The sequence below is a fragment of the Acanthopagrus latus genome, chromosome 4, assembly GCF_904848185.1.
Source record: "Acanthopagrus latus isolate v.2019 chromosome 4, fAcaLat1.1, whole genome shotgun sequence".
Taxonomy (NCBI): domain Eukaryota; kingdom Metazoa; phylum Chordata; class Actinopteri; order Spariformes; family Sparidae; genus Acanthopagrus; species Acanthopagrus latus.
In genome coordinates this window covers 6,126,773-6,148,700 of record NC_051042.1, presented here as the reverse complement: position 1 = coordinate 6,148,700, position 21,928 = coordinate 6,126,773, and the positions used below count along the sequence as shown (strand labels likewise).

The 21,928-nt window shown below is 43.0% G+C and overlaps 1 protein-coding gene across 19 annotated transcripts in view; it reads right to left on the bottom strand.

Moving 5' to 3' along the window:
* Window positions 1-21,928, bottom strand: part of myo9aa (myosin IXAa) — a 110,107-nt gene that overhangs the window by 13,469 nt on the left and 74,710 nt on the right. For 11 of the 19 annotated variants that reach the window (XM_037094696.1, XM_037094694.1, XM_037094690.1 and 8 more), the window contains 15 exons: window positions 20,969-21,090; window positions 18,961-19,102; window positions 17,153-17,348; window positions 14,880-14,999; window positions 13,276-13,323; window positions 12,633-12,708; window positions 9,068-9,208; window positions 8,088-8,127; window positions 7,866-7,988; window positions 6,252-6,332; window positions 5,866-5,976; window positions 4,384-4,506; window positions 3,535-3,684; window positions 2,432-2,739; window positions 251-1,987 (listed from right to left, as the gene is read on the bottom strand). In XM_037094696.1, coding sequence (XP_036950591.1) covers window positions 251-1,987; window positions 2,432-2,739; window positions 3,535-3,684; window positions 4,384-4,506; window positions 5,866-5,976; window positions 6,252-6,332; window positions 7,866-7,988; window positions 8,088-8,127; window positions 9,068-9,208; window positions 12,633-12,708; window positions 13,276-13,323; window positions 14,880-14,999; window positions 17,153-17,348; window positions 18,961-19,102; window positions 20,969-21,090 — 3,518 coding nt within the window. The remainder of the gene's footprint in view (window positions 1-250; window positions 1,988-2,431; window positions 2,740-3,534; window positions 3,685-4,383; window positions 4,507-5,865; window positions 5,977-6,251; window positions 6,333-7,865; window positions 7,989-8,087; window positions 8,128-9,067; window positions 9,209-12,632; window positions 12,709-13,275; window positions 13,324-14,879; window positions 15,000-17,152; window positions 17,349-18,960; window positions 19,103-20,968; window positions 21,091-21,928) is intronic. The other 8 variants (XM_037094709.1, XM_037094700.1, XM_037094710.1 and 5 more) reach the window with 3 other exon arrangements.

Sequence of the window (21,928 nt, the reverse complement as noted above, 5' to 3'; positions counted from 1 at the left end):
TGACACCTGAATGTTAACTTACTTACAGTACATGTTTCATTTATCTATCCATCCATCTCTTTGTTTGTTTGGTTGTTAGTGTATGCGTTTGTTTGTTTGGGGGTTTTGCTGCATTGTTATTAATCCTAAAAAGAGTTGATCACATGTCAAAAACAATGCTGTAAAAAGTAAACAACCAAAGAAACAAAACACACACACACACACACACACACACACAACAGCAGGTGATGATGATGATGATGATACTCACTTTGCAAATGTGACTTTGTCCTTGGGAGAGAAGAAGATGTTGCCGGGCTTGTCCGCCATGCTAACTGTGGTGACCTGGTTACTGGCAGGCTTCTTGGCAGCTATTCTGACTCTGGTTCCTCCGTCTTTGGACTCCAGCGTCAGTTTGGGAGCCCAACCCTCTGCGGCAATCCTGCGTCTCTCCCTGGGAGCGGTGGCAGGTGGAGGAGGCAGCTGGGGCTGAGGGGCTCGGCCAGGAGGAGAGTGCACTGGCGGGGGAGTGGAGTCGGACTTTGTTCTGGCATGAGGAACCAGCCCCGCCGGTCTCTCGATGAGCAGGGAGCTGGGTCTCAGGGGCTTCCCGGAGGTTGCAGTTGCACCAACATCTTGTCCCTGTCGAATCTGCTGTATCCTCTGTAGAGCTTCGCCCCTTTGTTTCTCAAACATTTCTCTCTCGTACTGAGCGAAGAACAGACGCTGCCGCTCCAGAACCTCCTTCTGCTGTCTGATCTGCTCCATCATCTCCTTTTCATTCTGCTGCTGCTGATTGCGCTGCCTCTCCTCTTTCTCCTCATTCAGTCGCACCAGCTTCTCTATGATGGCCGGGTCAGCCTGAGGGACAGAGGTAGAGATGGGGACCGGACCTTGAGGTGCAGGAGCTGGTTCTGGCTTCTGTGGCGATGGTGTCACCTCCCCTGTCTGGGCTGCAGAATCTCGAACCTCCACAGGGGGACGGACGATGTCGCTCAGCTCTTCACTTAGTGGTGTTTCCTTCTGCATGCTGATGACCACCACCACAGGACGACGCGTTGACTCTCGCCTCTCTTTGATGGGCTTGGTAACAATGGTGGTCGTAGAGACGGCTGCCTCTGCACTTTGTTGAGGCTCTTCTGAAGGACGACCGGAGATGGCTGTGCTTCCCTCGCTAGCAGGGACGTAAAAAGTCGGGAGGTAGTTCTCGATTTTGGGCGGATGTGTGGGAGCAGAGGAGGCTGCCAGGTCCGTTTTGATCTGGCTGCCTGGTTGAGTGACAGCATCAGAAACTCCTGTCCTGTGTGGGTCAACTGGCTGTGTGCCTGTTGAAACAACCTCCACATCAGGCTCTACTGGAGGAGGAGGAGGGGAGCAGGTGTCCTCACTATCCGTCACCTCCTCCACAGCCTTGGGTGCCTCCTCGTCCATGGTGAGAAGCTCAAAGCTGCCCTTGGAGCTCTGGCTGTCGGGCGTGCCCTGAGGTGAACGGAGAGGTGGCGTTGTTGGAGGCACCAGCTCGACAGACCAGCGCCGCTCCTCAGAGGGGGACGAGGCTCCGCCGGTGGTCGCACGAACTTTGAGGAGCTCCAGGCTGAACTTGGCCTGCTCCAGCTCTCTCATCCGCCGGCTCTCTCTCTTGGCCCGAGTGGTTTTCTGGCTGGGCTCATCTAAAGTTCTCGACCTCTCTCGTACCACCACAGTGGATGTTGGGATTGAGGTCGCAGGTTCACTGTGAGCTTTAGAGGGGCTCTCTGTCGTCCCAGCATGTTTTCTTCCTTCTTCTTCCTCCTTAACTGCTCCGTCATGGCTGCTGAGGATTTGGAGGCTCCTTTCTCGTTGCTCGCAGGACCGATCCTCCCACGTGCTGAGGTCCAACCCCATGATGGTCTCAGGTGACGCCCCTTCTTCCTCCGGTGACACATTCACCTGTCCGTTCTGCAACTGAAGCAGCTTCTCCTGCTGCTCCTTCCTCTCCCTCAGTCTCTCTTCTCTCAGGTTTTTGAAGCTGTCAATCATGAAGACATGGTTACAACTTTAGCGAACATCAAACTGCTTCCTCCTCCTATCATCAGGATATGTTTTAAAAAAGCTGAAGTTATTCAGAAGAAGTTACTACAACCTCCAGTATTCACTTCAACTCAAAGTCTGATCTAATTCTTTCTCGCAGCAGCTCAGCTGATTGCAGAGCAGCTTTGGGTTGGATTGCTTGCGTAATGGCATGCTGATCTACAAACATGCCGAACAAAGAGCAAACACACTGCACGAGCTGTGTGCAAAGATTAATCTGGTTTTTTACCAGCTTGAGCAAAAATAATGCAGTCAGTTATAATTAGAAGTTATTTTTCAAAGCCTTTAGACAAAATGCTAAAATGTTTGCTTCATCTTTACATCAGTTTTCTAGCAATAACAAGCAGAACTGCTTTTACAGTTCAGGATGAAGTTGTCTTACCTCTGCCTGGTGAGGAAGCCTCTGCTTATTCTCTGTAGATGTTTCACAGCAGCATACAGACGCAGGTAGGTTTCTCGGGCTTGATGACAGCGCCAGGCCGTCTGGATAACCAGAGCTGCTGTGCAGCGCCGGTACAGCCACATCCTCCATGCCCTTTGCAGCACCAGAGCAGCTTCCCTCCACAGTCTGAACTTCTGACGCTCCCTGTAACCTCGCCAGTGAGCCTGCAGACACACAGCTGCCCCCTCCTGGACCGAAGGGTCATAATCCTCCTCCTCCTCTACAGGTCGATACAAACGCCACCATTTCTGTGAGATGAGCATAATAATATGTTATTTTCTTTCCTTCATGCCACAACCTATTTTTAATATTCACTGAGTGCAACAACTAAATTAGAAGTATGAGCATCCCTGCTGAAAGAGTCATGTCAAGAGGAGTAGAGCTCTGGAAACATCTGCCTTCTCTTGAATATAATGTAACTAGAACTCTTGTGAAGCTTTTTCAGAATCATGACCCAGTCGGACAAGATGATCCACAGAACTTGTTGAGAGCAGTTTCATGTAGGAACAATTTTCTTTCTTCTTTCAACTGCATCACCACACAGTAGGAATGTGCATCAACTTATGGTTGAGAGGTCTGCAAACCAAGCTAACTACAACAGCTCAGCTGAGAAGAACACCATTTATGTTAAGTTTCCCTTTAAGATAAAATAAAACTTTCTTAATATCAGCAGGTTGGGTGCTTTCTGATCCTTTCATTTCTTAAGTGCATGAAATTGACGTAATAATATTATTGCTAAAACCATTCAGATATTGACATTATAGTAAATGTAAGCGCAGTCATGAAAAATATGATGACTGATGAGATATATCTAGTAATAGTAATATATCTTTACATGTTAAATCACACAAATTTTGCACTTAAAAAAGTTCATTTGCTCAGTAACGTCCATGAACAATATGACTGAATTAACATTCAGCTGTAAAAACAAACCTCAGGAGCAACTTCCAACACAAAAACTGTTTTCAATAAAACACAAGCAGAGGAAGTAAAATGAGGAGCTGGCGTTATGAGCCATGATGATGAGGGATTCTGGACTGTACCTGGATGCGGACCGCCGCTTCTTTCATCCTGACAAACTGTTTCCTCTCCAGCTGAGCTCTGAAGCGCCGCTGCAGCGTGATGATGCGTCTCAGGACTTCAGTGTGGAGTAAGGCCTGCAGCCGCTGACGCTCAGCCTCCCGCAGGAACACCTGAGGGGAGTGACCGCGATGAAGTCAGTATGGGGTGACACACACACTTAATGAAGAAACAGGCATACACACACACACACACAGACTCTGAAACCACTTGGCGGATACATGGTCACAGGTATGTCAGGTATGATCCTCTAATTATATAAACAGCATCCCAGAGGCATGGAGCGCTCTATCACGCCTCATTCACTGGACACACCAAATATGGGGCAGTGGCTTCATTACATCCTAGTGTTCAGAGGGAGGATGCTGTCAGGTAATATGAGGTTATCATACCCAACACCACCCTTTCCGCACGTCTCTGACTCTATTTATAGACATGCAGTTCTGCAGTTTAATAAACTAAACTGACTTTGAGTAATTTAAAACGCCCACACTGTTTTGAGTAAATACATTTTGGGTCTTGGACTGACAAACAGATAATTCAATGAGAGCACATAATAACATCCAGGATAATGAGCCTCCACATGTTCTTCTCCCAAAACATGACGAAGATCACCAAACTACTGTTTTGCCCTGACTTTTCATTTCACATCTGGATTGTACGCTGTGACGTCATTTCATCTTGAGGGGAAAAGTCTGCGAGTTTTAATCTCACTGAAATCTCACTAGCTCACTAGTTTCTGGCATTTCTTACTTTGCGGTGTGCAAATACAGAAATGTATAATTATCAAAGGAAGGAGGATGGATGCCTACCATTGTCTTTCCCACTTGGTACCCATCTGGCACCAGGTCCAGCTGGTCCAGACACTGCTGGATGCCCTCTCTGGTGGCACTCGTGCCCTCTGGGAGCAGCACACAGAAGTGATGCACAAAATCCTACAAAGAGAACAAAGACAGGTGGGAGTGAGAAAGATTCATCTCTTCTGAACTTCACGTTTGTGTCATGTGTAACAGATTTCTATCCAGTAATTGAAACTAAATGTTTGTTTCTGCTGTCAGTTTTTCTAACACTGATTCCAACACAGGATTAATCAGTCAGGACATAAACTCTGCAGCCTTAAATCTGCCTGCTGTAGCATCTCTGGAGCAGAAACAGGCTGTCAGGGCACATGTGGTTTCAGGTATAAGTCCATGATGTCCATATTTGCAGGGGTGCAGACATCATGGCATAAATATGCTGAACTCCCACTCTTCAAACTGAGGCCCATTGTCTGATTTCAATACACTCTGCACCCTGGGCTGTAGGGGGTGGATGGAGAAACAGATGCCGTGTTTATACAATTACAAGCATGGGGAGTGTTTCAGAGAGCCGAGGACAATGGAGAGGCTCTGTTCTGAAGAGTCGGACAGAAACGGCAGAGTCCTCCAGAGTGATACCATGCCCAAGATATTTCTCATTAGTGCTGACCGCAGCACTAAATATGTTTGGAGGAATTTCGGGTAAATGACGACGTCTGATGATGAGGTCATCAAATTAGTCACTGTCTCATGAGTTTGTACTTTTACACTAAACCCTCAAACCATCAAAAACTAAATGTATAGTGTTGTTTTTATATTAGTTTAAGTTCGATCATAACCGTGAGTCTTAGTTTTAGCAGCCAAGATCTCAAAACCACAGCAGATTTACCCTGAACTGACTGCAGGCTGCAGCAGACACATGGTGGTTTCATGAGAAAATAAGTCGTGATTTGGTAAAGCAACGCGCACAGTGACGCAATCTTTGGCTCGAACCTCCACATGACAGGATTGGCACCAACAAACATTCAAAACCACAAAATGGAAACTGAAATATGACCAAACTGGAGCAGGAGCGAGCCACTCCCAAAAGTTTCTGTCCAAAGACTCACTTTCAATCAGCTTTAAACAGGATCTGCTTTATTAGTCACACAGCAGGTCTCTCAGGGTGACGTCACTCTACAAGAGCCAGTGTGGTTGAGATGGCTGCCACCTCATGACCTTCATAATCCCTTTCTGACACAACTCAATGTCAAGTGTCGCTCAAACAGCATCAGCAATCATAGGCATTAATGGTGCATCAGTGATCTGCACACGGAGGTCGTCAATACGCCACCTGTGCAGGCTTTGTTTATATCTTCTGCTCATCTGCCTGACATTAATGACAGTCCCTCTGGACTGACACCTTAAAAAGTTAATTTGTTTAGTAACATCCATGAACAATATTACTGAATTAACCTTCAATGAGCATCTTCAGGGTGTAAACGTGTGTGTTTGTACCTTGAAGCTGTACTTGATGTTGTAGCCCGACTGCCGGATGCGCACAGTCTCCAGCATACCTGTGTAACGCAGCTGCCTCAGCACCAGGTTATCATTAAACCTTAAGGGCAGCTGAGGAAGAGAATGGAGAGAAGAGAGGGGAGAAGGGAAGAGAAGAGAAGAGAAGAGAAGAGAGGAGAGGGGAGAGAAGAGAGGAGAGGGGAGAGACGAGAAGAGAGGAGAGAGTGACAGAAGAAGGAGAAGCGACAGGCGGCGGAAGTTACAGAGAGAAGAGGAGGAAATGATAAACAGATTTAGAAATGTTCAGACTTCAAGGGAAATGAAAAAATGCTTTGAAAACTAAACCAAAACAGTCGAAGTGTCCGCAGCCTGGAGTCACACTGTACCTTCTCAGCATTGGAACGGATGCACTTGACAAAATAAGGCTCTGACTGACCCAGAGTCTCCATTAGCTTATTGAGGGAGGCCTGTAGAACAAGACACAAGAGGGAGAAGAAGAAATGAGCACAAAGCCTAAATATAAAAGCACATGTAGAGGAGAAACAGTATGAATCACTGCTGGTCCATCTCCAAGTCAAAAAACTTGGTGCTGCTAGATTAAAGTCACTGCCTGAGATCATAAATAATGGAAATATGTCTAAACCATGTGTGTAGTGTGACCATGTGCTGTTATTGCGTGTGTGTGTGCGTAAACATATGCAACATGTGTGTCAGCATGTGTGTGTGATAATCCAGCGGCAGGAGGAATTCAGCCCCCTCCCCCTCCACAGGAGATTAAAGCAATCAACGCAGCACAGGATGTGGGAAGTGAAGTCATCCACACACACTGAGGCCGGGGCCGCCTGCCAGAGGGGCCTCCACATCATCTGAACCTCCAGCAGCCGAGCACAGAGCTCAGTCTACAGAACTCAGTCCACAGAGCTCAGGGATGAGACGGCAGCCTACGCTTCAAAGTCATATCTGATCTACCAATTATAGCCTGTTTGACTTTAAGATCACCAAATTATTAAGAAGGTTAAACGTATTGTCCTATTTGTCTAGTATTTGAGACTGGCTTTACTAGGCCAAACAAATGACTTTTATTCATTTATTTATTCAACATTAATGACAGCTGCTGTTCATCCTAACTATTTATTATCACAGACCGACCATCTCATGAATTTAACCCACGACACAGGAAGTTCTTAAACTCACAAAATATCACATCTGTCATTAGCAGTCCGTCTATCAAAACAAAAGAGGTTTCTGAGTATTTTTTTCACACCAGAGTCACACTGAATTCTGCCTGATCCAGAGTCGTATACCGACGGGAGGAGAGCTCAGACATCAGATTGAATCTTTTGCATTTAAAAGGTTGATTTATCCTCACTCCTGTTAAACAGCCTGACTGCAGCAGCGATTTGCGGTTTGTTTTTTGGTGTTTATGTTTTGAAGTCAAATATGAATCTTCATGCAGGTGAGCGATAAAAATGCATCTGGTTTTAAAATAAAGCCTTCTGCTAGTCACTACAGTCACTTGTTTTCATGGTCTCATCTTCTAATGAGTGAACTTTGTGGAGGTATGTGGGTGTGTCCGCAACGGAGGGAAAGCCAAACTTTCTACTTTCTCACCAAATCAGAGTGTTTTTATTCAGACATTTATCCAGTTTTTTTTCTTAACTTCCCAGACATGCTGTCATACTTTTAAAGACTTGGGTGGGTATGTGAACTTGCGTAATAGACTTGAGAGAAATCATAGACAAACACAAGGATAAGACAGCGGACGTTAAAAGGCCGCGGGTAGGCAGAGTAACAGAGATGTTTCCACATAGCCAGTCATGAAGGACACGCCTTCTTTATCATATTCAAAGCTGGAGGGAGATTCCTCACTTCAGCTTGGGCTTATTGTGTTATTTTTACGATGAGAGCAGTGGCTGTGTGTGTGTGTGTGTGTGTGTGTGTGTGTGTGTGTGTGTGTGTGTGTGTGTGTGTGTGTGTGTGTGTGTGTGTGTGTGTCTGACCTGGAACTGTGCGCTGATACTGGGTGGTTTCTTCTTCTTGTGGAGGTGAAGCAGGGACTTGGTGATGCGGTCGTGAAGCGTCAGGTTGCTGAGGTACTTTAGAGACTTGACGTTGAGTAAATGCTGCAGGTGTGAAGTCAGAGTTTGGTCGTAATGTTACTACTGTCACATCAGACAACTGTGCCTTGTATTGAGATACATTAAAGATGTTCTGTACATCACCTTTGGGAGAACTGGCTTAGATTTGTAGTTTTTGTTCCTCCTGTTTACAAAACACAAGAACGCGAGAGGTGATCGAGCAGTCTGTGCAACACAAAGTTGGTAAGAAGTTATGTCAGCAACAGAAAACAGTTTGAGCACTTTGCTGGTGTAATCAGAGTTAAAAATATCACATGTGGAGTCCCACACATGTCAGCACTCGGCCCAGTGGTTTCTATCTTTATATTAATGATATCTGTGTCCAAAAATTTCCTCTATTTATAGTATGTGAACTGGTCAAAATTGAGAGGCGGTTTGAAAAACCATGATTTTTAAACTGGAATAAAAGTAATCGTTTGGTTTTCTGTTATAGATGCTGTTCATGTTTAAAGAGTATTAAAGCAAAGTTTCAGGGTCATAATGAATCAATTGTAAATCTCATAAAGAAAATGTCACAAGAGAAGTATGTAACAGTTATGCAGTTTTGGCCAAACAAAGGACATCATAGATTTTGCTTAACATCTGTATCATAGAAAAGAGCAATAAAGTTCCTGAACAGAGTCAGTGTCAGAGAATAAACCAAGAGATTCTTTATCAAGTCCAGAGGTAGATAAATAAAATAAATAAATCAAGAGGTGAGATGCGTCTGTAGATCCAGAAATTCTTCCCCAGACAGTCGTATTCCTGTTAGAACAGTAAACATTTTATTTGTCCTGTGGGGATGTTCTTTTTTTCACTTATTCCCCTCATTTGGGAGGGAACAGGTCAGGGTCAGCTGCAGAACAGCCCCTCAGAGCTGGTAGGAACGAAGGAGGGCAGATGTTTCTACACTCAATCTGAACTTTCTTTTAATTTCCAGCATGTCTGTCGACAAAATCAACAAACCGCAGAATAAAACCATGCTGACAATGATTCTGTAATTAATAATCGGACAGAAAACCATCAAAGTGTTGATCTGTGACTGGGTGTGAGGGCGGAGGTTAAAGCCTGATGGTGTTACTGACATCAGGATGTCGTGCGCTCTCTCCAGGAGTTTACTGCTGGCAGAGTTGACGAAGATGCCGTCTTCCTCTGTGGCGGAGCTGCTGGATGACAAGCGACTCTGTCGACCCAAACGTCCGTTCCAGCCAAGGCCCGGAGAACTCCTATGGACGAAACACACACAGACAGATAAAAGTCACTGACTCGTGAAAATCCAAACTTTACACAACATGCTATAGTCCAGCTTTAGACCAGAGTCCAAAAACTTTCACATTACAAAACACTTCTGAAGCTTCAAATCCATCTTGATCTGTAAAATAACTGATCTAGATATCATTAAGATAGATAATTTATCAAAAAACAGTCAAAGGAAATCTTTTTCTGATGTGAATTAAAGAGCTCATTTATTCAACTTCCACAACAACATAATATTCTGATCTGTTTTCCTGTTTTTAATTCAAGCTTGTAGCTGCAGTTACATTAATACAGACAACATAAATGTAACACATCAAAATTTCACAACTCTTATTAAACTACAATTAAATATAAGTAGCAAACGATGACACAGGGGTCACTGATCTGTGTCAGCTGCTGTAGAGGCTGACTTCTCTACAGGTGAATGTGTTGGACAGATCTGTTGTAGCTAAGCTTTAGAAAAGTGTCTCTTTGTTTAATTATAAACTGCATCAACAGTGTTGTATATATAGTTTCCCCAGCAGGAGTGTCTCCAGCAGGGGCAGTAGCTTCCATGTTTCCAGCCCTCAGCAGAGAGCCGAGTTCACTTCAAACAGACTTCAACACAGTTTACTGAAGTCTCAGAGGTTTGAAACCTCAGGCCTCGAGGTGAAACCTCAGCACCTGCCCAGAGGACTAACACAAACACCGGCGGTCAGGTCACGGTTAAAACCATCAACCAACTATTTCAGCCCGGAGGAGAGGGCGCTAGGAGAATAGCTGTGGCAGGAGCAGTTCATCACTGATACAGCTCTTCAGACACACTTTTGTAGATTTACAAGAATTTCCGCTGAAGAGTTAACGAGCTGCTCTGCAGTACTAAGATGTGTTTGTTGTCTCACACCATGTTTATTATCAGAGGGCTGATTCAGTCCTTGAGAGGAAACAAGGTGGAGGACGAGTGTGTGGAGAGGTTTCAGTGGGTAATAAAATGATAATCAACACAAACACAGAACAGCAGGCGAGATGGTGGAGCGTTTGGTAACGTAGGTTATCCATGAATGGAAGCTGTTTGGGATTGTTTGTACACAATCTTGAAGTCTGACATTACAGTCGTCACCATCTTGTTTTTTTTTTAACCAGGTGTGACCTTGTTTGGACACAAGGGTGGAGCTGAGGAAGATATCCTGATTGGATCTAAGTGTGGTAGCAACTTGTCAATCACACAGTAGCCATGCCCTGAATCAAACAATGCTTCTTCATCTATTTTACTCTAAATAAGAAGATACTTTACAAACTGAACTTCCTGTTGTGTTGAAGAGGACTTAGTGACTCAGACCATGAACTCATTAGGAAACTGTTTACTGAGGTAATAAATCAAGTGAGAAGTAGGGTACTTTCCCATAAGCCTACATATGATTGGACTTCTTTTTGAAACTTGTGGAGTCGCCCCCTTCTGGCCATTAGACAGAATGCAAATTTGAGGCACTTCTAAATTAGCAATGTGTCAGTCGCTCCACCACTTTGGAGTCAAAGTCATCTTGATGGATTAAAATGTAATCATGTAAAGACATTCCCTGTCAGAGGATGCACCCTTCTCACTTTTGTGATTCCTTGACTTTTTGATCAGGTCAAAATCTGGTTATTGCAAGCATTAGCATGCTACTGTTGGCATTTAGCCTAAAGCTCACTGAAAGCCACAGAAAGCCATTAGTCAGAAAAGCAGTTTCTGATTTGAAAATAATATTTTATTTTTTGGTCAAACCTCAAATGACTGTCTGTTGAATCTGAAACAAGTTGTGGCTTGAGATGAAAACAGAAACCGGGTGTAAAAACAACAACAGAGGTGTTGCTGGTCTTTCCATTAGTTTTTCTCTCTTTGAGGCCACAGAAGAGACCCTGAGGATGCTCGTTAAACGAGGCCAGAACTCTACTCCACAATCCTCATCACAGTCCGGGGTACACAGGTCCCTGAGGAGCAGTATGATTTGTACCACCAGCCTGCGTTGCATTACAAGATCAAATATTATGGCAGAAGATCCACATAGCTCCAGGATACAAGTGTAAATCCACATCTTTGGATTTATATTTATTTCTGGGTTTACATCTCCCCAGCTGATCATCGATCTCAGTAAAATGTGAGAGTACAATATGCCTCTTGTAGTGTTTATCTCCACAGTCTCTCTGAAAGTCCCATAAAGCACAGCACTGTCTGCTGCCCCGTCCAGCCGACACGCACCCTGCAGGGACTGAATATTTATGACTCTCCGGGCGCTCCTCTCCAATGCATAGCTCTGCCTTTACATCACAGAGGAAGCAGCTGCACGGGGTTTAGAGCTCGGAGAGCATGTAGAAGATGAGTGTGTGAGCAAGAGAAAGAGACAGAGAGGGAGGGCAGAGGTTGCAAATCACATTAAGAGGGGGGATTTTAACAGCCCCGACTGAGCTCCTGTGTAACAAAAGCCGTTTTGTGCGAGCTGGTCGGTGCTACCAGTCGTGGTCGTGGGCTGCTAATCTCATGGTCCACAGCTAATTAGAGGAGGTGGTGGACCGGCGTGTCAGTGGGGTGGTGTGAGAGCAGCGCTCCGGGTCATAGCACAGTCTTTACTTTTTATGTTAGAGGTAGGCAAAGTTAGGAGTGAATAAAAAACTATTATTTATAGTGTGACAGAGAATCTGCAAGAAATGTACTCAGAGGATTGTGACAAAGACCAGTTCCAGAGCTTTGTGTCATAGTTCGTATGTATAAACCTCCTAACGGAGGAGAATGGACCATTCAAGGAGCACATGAATGGACCGTAAGATCAAATACTACATTTACTGGACGGCCTGGAGGACTGAGGGTGACGTTAACCACAACGTCTACAGCCCGTCTCTCCCTCTTATTCCCTCCTTTTACAGTCGACTCACTAATAAAAGCATACAATGCAAACAAACAAAAAAAGAAGATATTATTCTATCCCTTCTATGTTGTTGTTTCTGAAGCTAATGAAAGTTTGCCTGTATCTGGATGTAATGACAATAAAGATTCATATGAGTCTGAAGAATAATTAAAAAACATCAGGCAAAAGAACAAGAAAAATATAATACAATATCAAAATCAATATATACTATTTGGCTGAGATTCATAATGTCAATACATAAAACTGTTTATGGTGATTTATCTAATACCAACAACTATTTGTCACTATCTGATCTAATAAAATACAAACTTATAACACCTCTCTAACACCTGAAGCATATATTGTTGAAAAACGACTTTGAATTGTGTGAATTGTGTGTATTTCCACATTTAAGCAATATCATATCCAGGTCCTGTATATGTCCTAAAAACTCTCCTGAGTTAACCTGACAAGTGTTTAACAGCTTATTTAATGAACAGATTACAACAAATCCACAAACACAAACTCTTACCGTGGAGATTTCTCATTGATAGTGTTGCTGCCCTGAAGGTCCGACAGCGGCGTGCGCGCACTCTTTCTGGATACACCTGATCACACACACACAGGTTGGCATCATGTGAAAGAATACACACATACACACACACACACGCACACACACACACACACACACACACACACACACACACACACACACACACACAGACAAAAACAAACCCTTCCCAGACACAAATCACACTTCTGACACCATGTGACCCTCCGGTGTTATTGCAGCGAGTGTTATGTTCCTTTATTATAAATATTATCTTCTGCAGATGATTTGATGTTGAAACAAAGGTCTGTGAGGTTAATGGTAAGTTACACTTGTTAGTGTCAAATTACTGAAGTTGATACTGAAGTTAATGCATTATTGAACAGTTTTGTCTCATAATTAATTATCTAATGCCGCAAATCAGGAAGAAGCTGTAGATCAAACTAGAGAGAATTTAACAAATGAAACTGATTTACTAAGTGATTTACTTAATGCTGCTGTGTTATGTTACTACAGTGATTCCTGTGAAGCTGAAGCAGGTCACAGTGCTGTGAGATCACAGAGGTCTACGGTGTTAAAGAGATCTGTGAGAGCATTTTAATCTACCGGGTGTTTAACAGTGTACCGTTTTCAGTGTCATCACTTTGAACAACACTTTCACTCTCATCTGGAGCTGTAGGACGGCACAAACACAAAAACACAAACACATCGCAGTGAAATAACATGTTTATGGAGGAGAAGTGACCTTTGAGAGAGTGTGTGAGCTCCTGCACCACATGGAAAGTTAGTGATGATAATATACACGTGTGTCAGACACCCCTCTGCTAGCACCATCAACAGCCGGTGGTATTAGAGCATGTTCAGACCTGGAATCAACATCCAGCCAGGGGGATCTGATCAGAAGTGGACAGCTTTAAGTCTGTCAGTTGGCATCAGCACTGGTGTTATGATACATCTGAAGTAACCATCTGTGTAATCGGTCTCCTTATTAATCTATAGTTTATTTGATTGGGACAGATACAAACAACCACAATCATTATCTAACAGATAGAGTAAGATCTGAATGTATAGCATTTGTCAAATTTGAGAAGTCCCAAATAGTTAAGAATTTAGTCATAGAGAGTGTTTCACAAAGACTTTCACATGACTACTAACTCAACAACTCACAAAATTAGCGATTTTTTAAAAGGAGTCTCATCCTATTTGTAACATTTGCCATGTTTAACATCAGTCCTGATTCTAAGATTCATCCGATCACTTTTAAAGTTAGTTTGGGTCTATCTCCAACATATAGAGCGAATATTCATCTACCACATTAGCCTCGCAAAAACACTTAAGTCTTTTAAATTACTTTTGAACACCTGCCCTTAAAGACTTGCTTTAATGTGAAGTTGTCCTTTTTTTATTGCTTTAATTCCTTTCTATTTATACTGACATTTTGAGTCTGGCTTCTTTCTGTTATGCTTTATTGTTCAGAGTTCGTTCTGTTATATAGTCTCTCTGTGTTCCCTGGCATTTGTTCCATCTGTCAAAGTACTTTGTAAACTCTGTTTTTTAAGGTGCATTGGTATTCTTTCATTAATTTAATGTAAGTAGTCAAACATCACACCTGTCTACCTGTGACTGGATCTCTCAGGGCGGATGTTGACACCAGGTCTGAACTGGGTCTCAGTGACAGTGATTACAGATGTGTGCCGAGGTGGAAAAGCAAATATACCCACAGCCCGACAGACAGGACTGGAAATTAAAGTTTAGCTGTTTGCCGTTACTGACAAAAATAGAAGTGATTGACACCTAGAGGTGTTACTGTGTTGTTTCCCCAGACCAGCGTTAGCTAACAGAGCCAAACAACCATGCATTCCTCTGCTAGTCTCCTACTAGCACAGTGTTAGTGTCAGGACGGCTGAAGCATGCTAGTGAACAACATGCAAGACAAGACTTAAAATGCATGCAGGTGCATAAGAGAGTGGGAAGAGGGAGACAGAGGGAGCGGAGACCAACAAGCATCTAGTCTAACAATAGAAAATGAAAGTTGTAAATCAAATCACAAAGCACAACATAAAACTTTGTGACGCTTCATCTGTAAGTCTGGATTTTCGTATGCTTTGGCTTGACTTTGGCTGCAGGAAGGTGCAGTAATGTTGGAGATGTTGGTCGGCCTCGTCCCTAGAGTTTCCCTGAGTCACCATCTAACATGGAAATAGTTAATTGTTGTATTGGCAGCCTTACTGTACTTCTCCTCTTTGCATCTCTGCAGGATCTCTAAGCTTCTCTGATGCACAGGGTGCTGCAGAAAGCTAAAACTATCCACACTTTTCAAAACTGCACAGGGAGCAGCGTCATCATGCCCTTGGAGAAGCAAAAGAAAAAGAACAAAAACACAGAGAAGAGAGAAAATAAAACACACAAGGAAAGAGAAAAGGGGGGAAGAGAGAGAAAGAAATGACAGATTAGACAGTGAAGAAGATGAAGATCAAGAGATGCAGTCATCTACTGGAGAGATACCTGTGCAAGACTTCTGGAGAAAAGGTCGACATTCACAACAGCAGCAGGATGTTTGTCACTGTAGTTCTGTGTGAGGGTGTTTCGCCTCCCGATGGCACTTAATACAATGTCTTCAAGAAGTTTTTCTGTGACTTGATTCTACAGTTGTTGTCTTCTGAGACGAGGTGAGGCTACTTAAAGCTACTTAACTAAATCCTTAGCCCAAAATCAAGTATTAAAACAAAGCTGAAAACTTTTACGTTTAGTACATAAGTGTTTTGTAGAAATGTTCTAGAAGACACGTAGAAAGTTCCCTCTGGTGACGCTAATATCTTCAGAGCTCAGCAACAAGAATTTCTAGAAGCTATCTTAGGATGAGCAAAATCTATGGTCACAACATCTGCATGTAAAACTTCATGTGTAGGAAGGATCAAGAGGATGCAGAGAGCAAGTCTGATTCATACGACGGCAGCGCTGAAGGCACTCTGATGCTAATATCTACTGCATGGTCAGCCTACAGGAATGGAAGGCATTCATAGAAAGCCAAAGCTGAGAGAGACAAAGAGCAAGAGCTACTGTAAATACATGGCGGCACTACGAGCACTACGCACACAGACTACAGAACAGGGACAACTGGAACACAAAATATGGCAGAGATAAAGCAAACTATACTGAAACAAGAGGACAAAATTGTAGCTGCATGACATGTGAGCATACAGAACTGAGTATGGCAGAATTACATTTGTAATTTCATGTAGTTGATTGGATCACTAGCTTATTTCTTTTACTTTCATTCATAGCCAGGTGACACTTTGTTTAAAGAGGTGAAGGGTCCGTTCGGCTCCTGGCAGTCCATTACAGTTAGCAATGATTAGCAACACTCAGCTTAGCAACAAGGGAAATTCCCCCATATCACCTTGGTACTGATTCTGTGTCATCACGCTGGTTTAGTGACATCTTAATGACAAGCAAACATTGTGCTACTTCACTTCATGTCAAGAAAATAATTTATGCAGTTATAAATGTCATGACAGCTGATAAACACATAAAGCTATGTGGTTTCTTTAACATGATGTGTTACATAGGTTCTATTTCACATAAAACATCATCAACGTTAAAAAGGACAAAGTGCTGGAGCTCCTCGCTCCCACAGAAAATACTGCTCCTGAACGCCTCGTCAGCAGTCCTTTAATTCTGTGACTTTCTGACATCATACTGCAGCACCACACTCATGCATAATTGATGCCTCGTGGCTCGTTGCAGCTTCAGTGTCAAGCGTGTGTGAGCTGACCAATCAGAGCAGAGCGGGGATCAACGCAACAAACAGAGCGTTTCAGACAAAATACAGAGCTGCAGTATGAGAAACTGATTGTTTATCATTATATTATTATTTATTGAAGCATAGACAGCTATTCTAATGGTAACAAAAACTAAAATGATGGACCTGACATGAGAAAACTAGCTTGATACTTTGGTCCGGCATGTTTATAACATCGTCTTTATTGTCTTGGTTAATGTCAAGCTGTCAGAAAGAAGTCAACTTTGCTTTAAAAGTGACATTATTGACCAGATGACAACAATCATTAACATTCATCAAGACTCCTTCATGTCATGTCTGACTCACTCCACTTCAAACAAAGTGTCACCCAGCAGACTTAAAGCTTCTAAATCTTATCAAGGAGACAATTACATCAATCAACCTTCTGTAGATTTAATAGTTTACTAATCAACTGGTGTTCTTGTTTTGAACCAGAAAGTTGCTGTAATGCTCACATGACATTCAGTAAATGTTGTTTCCCACGGTGTGGATTCTTTGGTGCGTGTTGACACAGACTGAACTTCATATAGTGAATTAATAGTTACACTTGTGTAGTTGCCTCATCTTGACAAAAAGACCAAAGACATGTGTGACTCTGTCAGCTCAGATATTCCCAGAACATTATCTGCCTCACTGCTAACATTTACATATCAGCTGATATACAACAGATTATCATAGTCTCGTTAGAGTGAGATCTCACCAGTCTTCTTCTGCGTGTGCCTCTTTCCAGCCTCTCTGAAAGCGACCAGGGCCCTGAAGTAGGATCGGAGCACTGCCCAGCGGAAAGTGGCCGACGGGTCGATTCCCATCAGCCCGCAGATGAAGGCGCTCTTACTGCTCTTCAGTAAAGCTACAATGTCTGGCCGCATGTGGTCGGTGTTCTTCTCCCTGAAGTCCTGTTTTTGGGACAGAAACATGCAATAACATTTAACGCGATATATGTTATTACTGGGGTGATTGCAAAAAATTAAAAAAAAAAAAAATAATAATCCTGAGCCTGAACTTTTTTCCATGCTGACGGGGGGGCTCCCAAGCTCTCAAAGGGAGGGGCATTGCTAGCATGGAAAATCCAGATTTAACAGCACATGGAGCGACTGCTCTCTGGATCAATCTGTTTGACTAAGGCCCGCCCCCACCATATTTCTGATTGGCTGGTAGACCTATTGTTAGTGTGATTGAGTGAAAGTTGCGCCTCTGTTTGATCCAGAGAACTGTATGTGAGATCTCTGGGCAAACCCGTTTTTTTTTATTTCGCAGTCACGCTGGTACCCCGGAGATCCAGCACGGCGCCGGAAAGCAATCAGCCCTGTATTATAAAATACATTAAAACTAAGACACCATCAGATATGTATGTCCTATACTCTGCCTTTCGTATCTGTGTTTGTTGATTCTATAATCCTGATGGTAATTCATTCATATCCACGTTTTATCTAAGGTTCATTCTTGGGTCGAGGGATAACAGGTGAGATATACAGAGGTCAACCAGGCTGAAACATTCATGAATACAAAGAAAAATATCAGCTCAATTTCATTCTTTCTTATGATGTGCCACCATTTGTTCTGATCTAAGGCAGAATTCCTCTCCGGTGGATATTTCCTGGTTGACTGCATGTGGCGGGCCCAGACGGAGCCGCTCTTCACGCCTCTAACTCTGCAGATAAAAGCTGAGTGCTGCACAACAGGTGAGAGGGTCCCTGGGAAGCCTATCTGCATCTGCTTGTGTAATATAGGAAAAGGGATTAAAGTGTGTCCTCGTTGTTTTGTGAAACTCAGCAACAGCTTTTCTCTGGAAGCACAAAAAAGGACCAGTGGTTTTAACATCTGATGTTCTGCAGTCGCTGATACACATATTTTAATGGGAGGTTTCATCTTCTGTTAACATGTTTAGTTTTATGTATCTTATTACGTAAACATTAAAATCTATGTGTATTTTGTGTTTGCGGCTGTAGGACAAGTTAAAGATGACAGACTGAATTTAAACTCATCATGTCACGATTGACTGTGTGTTTACTTAAACTTAAAGAGAGTTTAAATAGAACATGCTGCTTCAACATGGATGTAACATTTGAACAATGTTGTTACAATGAGAGCATTTACTCTTTGCACAACTTAATTTACTGTATCATACCTATAGTGCACGTTTCAGATTCACACATTCACACACAGTCATACACTGAGGCTCAATATCTTGCTCAAGGACACTTTGACGTGCAGACTGGGCAGCCTGAGAATCGAACCAATGACCTTCAGATTCTCTGACTCTCAAGTACAGTTAAAAAGGAAGCAGGTGATGTTTTAATTTTCGAGTCTCGAAAAAAAATCTAATCGCTATGACGCAGTTTTAAAACCCACTGAAAAACCCACAAAACATGTTGATGGAATTAGATAACAGAAAATGGTCTCACAAAAGTTTACATTGAGGATTATAAACAAATCTTTTGACTTAAACACTTTTTGATGATGGCGGCACCAACGACCAACGGTTCTGGAGGCAACGGCAGCACTGACCTTGACACCGTACTTGACCTTGCCAGCATAGTGTCGGATGATGAAGGCGGGCTCCATGACGGCCGGGAACTCGATGTAGCTGTTCCCCTCATGCTGCCGCTTGAACTTATCCAGCAGAGTCTGGTTGGTGGCTTGGGGGAAACTGAAACAAGTGGACAGAAGAGTTTGATTTGGAGGACAATGCGTTTATACATCTGTATCTAATATGAAGGCACACTGCTGATGGACTTGTTTTAAAGCTGTCAACCGGGTCATGAATCTTGCAGAATAAATCACCATGACAAAGTTCAACAGATTCCTGAACAATTTCAGATGTTACTTTTTCCATCAGTCTCCAATCAGCAGTTAGTACAACAGCACTGGTAACGTGGAAAGTTAACATGATCTGATCTGTAACCAGTTTTGACATTTTATCCTCTGATGCCAAAGGCTGAGGATTAGAGCTGAACTCCGCTCAGATTTCCCTCAAGTCCTTTAACACAGAAAGCCAGAAACTCTGCAGAAAATCAACAGCTTACAGGAAGAGAAGAGGCGAAGAAGGAGACACCAGGGGTTTCTGAACGGGGTGAAACCTGAGCTATGAAAACAACACAGCCACAGACTCTGTGCTGCTTTCCAGCTTTTCTAAGTGGGAGGAATTTGATTCAGAGTCCAAACTGAGACGAGAAGGAAATAAAGGAGGAAATACTGTTAGTAAGAATAGTCACAGTGCAGTCATGAACGAATTTACTCTGAAGTTCAGAGGGTTCACACCTTAGTAATATGATTACACTTCAAAGATCATGTCCGCAGAAATACACATCTAACGCAACACTTCACCAGGAAGCTGCGCAGTGAATATTTCAGGTAGGACGTCTGTGTGCCTCCTTTAAGAGTTGCTAACTGCTTTACCGGACAGAGAGGAATAACATCTTCCTCCTGATGGCCGTGTTGGGCCAGAAATATGATTTTAACCACTTGTTTGCGTTGACGTTCATACAACCTGCGGACGTGTAGCATTCATTTGACCGACACCTCAAACAGACGCAGGAAACAGGAGGCATCATGAATATGTGAGGGTTTTTAAAACCAGGAGCATTTCCGGACTTTTTGAGATACCCGATTGATACTTATATTAATTAAAGTTTGATACTTTATTGAGATTACAACAAGTCAAGGGGATCACGATCTTTGTATTCTGCAGTGAGTTGTCCGTGTGTTAATTGAAACATTCAACTCTTGTCAAAAGAGATTTATTTACATGTTTTTAACAAAAAATACTCTCTACTGGATTTTACTTCCCTACTGCTGCTGCAGCTGGTTCATCTGTTTGGAGATGTTTCGAAATCCGACAGAAGAGGTTTTTTTGAGTTGTACAAGTTACACACACAACAACTTCCCCTCAACGTCTTTATAAACATTTACGGCTGATAAACAGCAACACAAGAACCATGAAGTCTGCGTAACCACTCACAGAAGTGTTTTTAGAAAGAATAAAAAGGCAAAAAGTACAAAAAATGTATTAAAAAGTGTAAGTTTTGTGAAGAATAGTGCCCTCATGTCCATTTTCTCCTGGACGAGCGTCTCGTGCTCGTGACAGTGTGGAATGGAAACATTAACGGCGTCCTGCTCGGCTGAACTGTGACATTAACTGCATCAGAAAGCCGGACTCTCTATCCATGAGTAGAGACAGGCTTCTTTCTCTGTGAAGATAACATTTGCAGATGTAGATGTCCGACATGAAACTGCTCAATAGAAGGTCATAAGTAACCTCAGTCATGAATCCTGCAGAGGGACATTGCTGATGAGTTTTTCAAACCGTCTAGTTTCATTATATTGGTGAGAAGGCAGACGTCCTCTAAACTCACACCAGAACAATCCAGATGAACAAAAAGCAGAAGAAAGAATATGTAGTTCTTATTTTTGGGTGAACTTTCCCTTTAACCATGCAAACCCTCAGGATGCAGGAAGCACGTGGTCGTTGACACCAGCAGGAAAATAAAGAGTTGAATCAGGGTGAGGGACTCACTTGCACTCCTCGTCCAGTAGGTGGAACATTGCTGTGGGCTTCTTGCTGATCAGGTTGATGCAGCCCGTGTTGTCGATGTAGTCGATGTTGTGCCAGCTGATGCCCTCTGACCTGTACTCCTCCTGCAGGGACACAACACAGACACACAACACAACATCAGAGTCACCTTCAGTCACACAGCAACACTTTCTCTGACAGCATCACTGCTGCTACGATGAAGCAATAGAAAAACAACTTGAGGAGCCTATTTCAGCATATCTACACGTTAACAGTTTTAAAAACATCAGTGTTGTACTTTGGAAAACAGAGACAGATGCAGATCAAGAGCCTGAAGGCATAAAACTATTAACTCTCAATGATCCATGTGTCAGTAGACGCAGACATCCGGTCTGATGAGGGCCGGGCTGCTATAAATATTCCAATCAAAGCAACAATGTTGTTTGTGTGCTATCATGATGTCTCCTCGCCCAATAAAACGCTCCTCAGATCTCAACGGGTCTCTCGTCTATTTAATGAGCAGAGAAGCATTCAGAGCGTCTCTCAGTCTTCTTCTCCATTCATGTTGTTTTCCAGCTTTCCTGGGGAAGAAATTGAAGCAATAAAGGCCTTAATCCAGACTCTCGTTTTCCCCCAAAGTCAGGAGGCTGAAAATAATTAATCACTGTCGCTTCCTCTGCAAGACGGCAACAGGACAGAATACCTTCAAAGAGAAGATGATCCTCCTCAGTATCCAACTCAAAAAGTTGAGTCAAATAATGTAGCTGTCTTTCAGGCTTCAGGTTTTAACTAAATATATTCTTCAGGATAGGCTGTCACTCATTTACTTCAGCTGGGATTGTTCATTATTTTGGATATATTACAAAATCAGGATAAAAGACAGATTCATTTGTTAGAGATGGTTTTCCTGAATTATACAAGACGGAGTTTGAAACAAATATGTGAAGTTGATTAAACATTTTA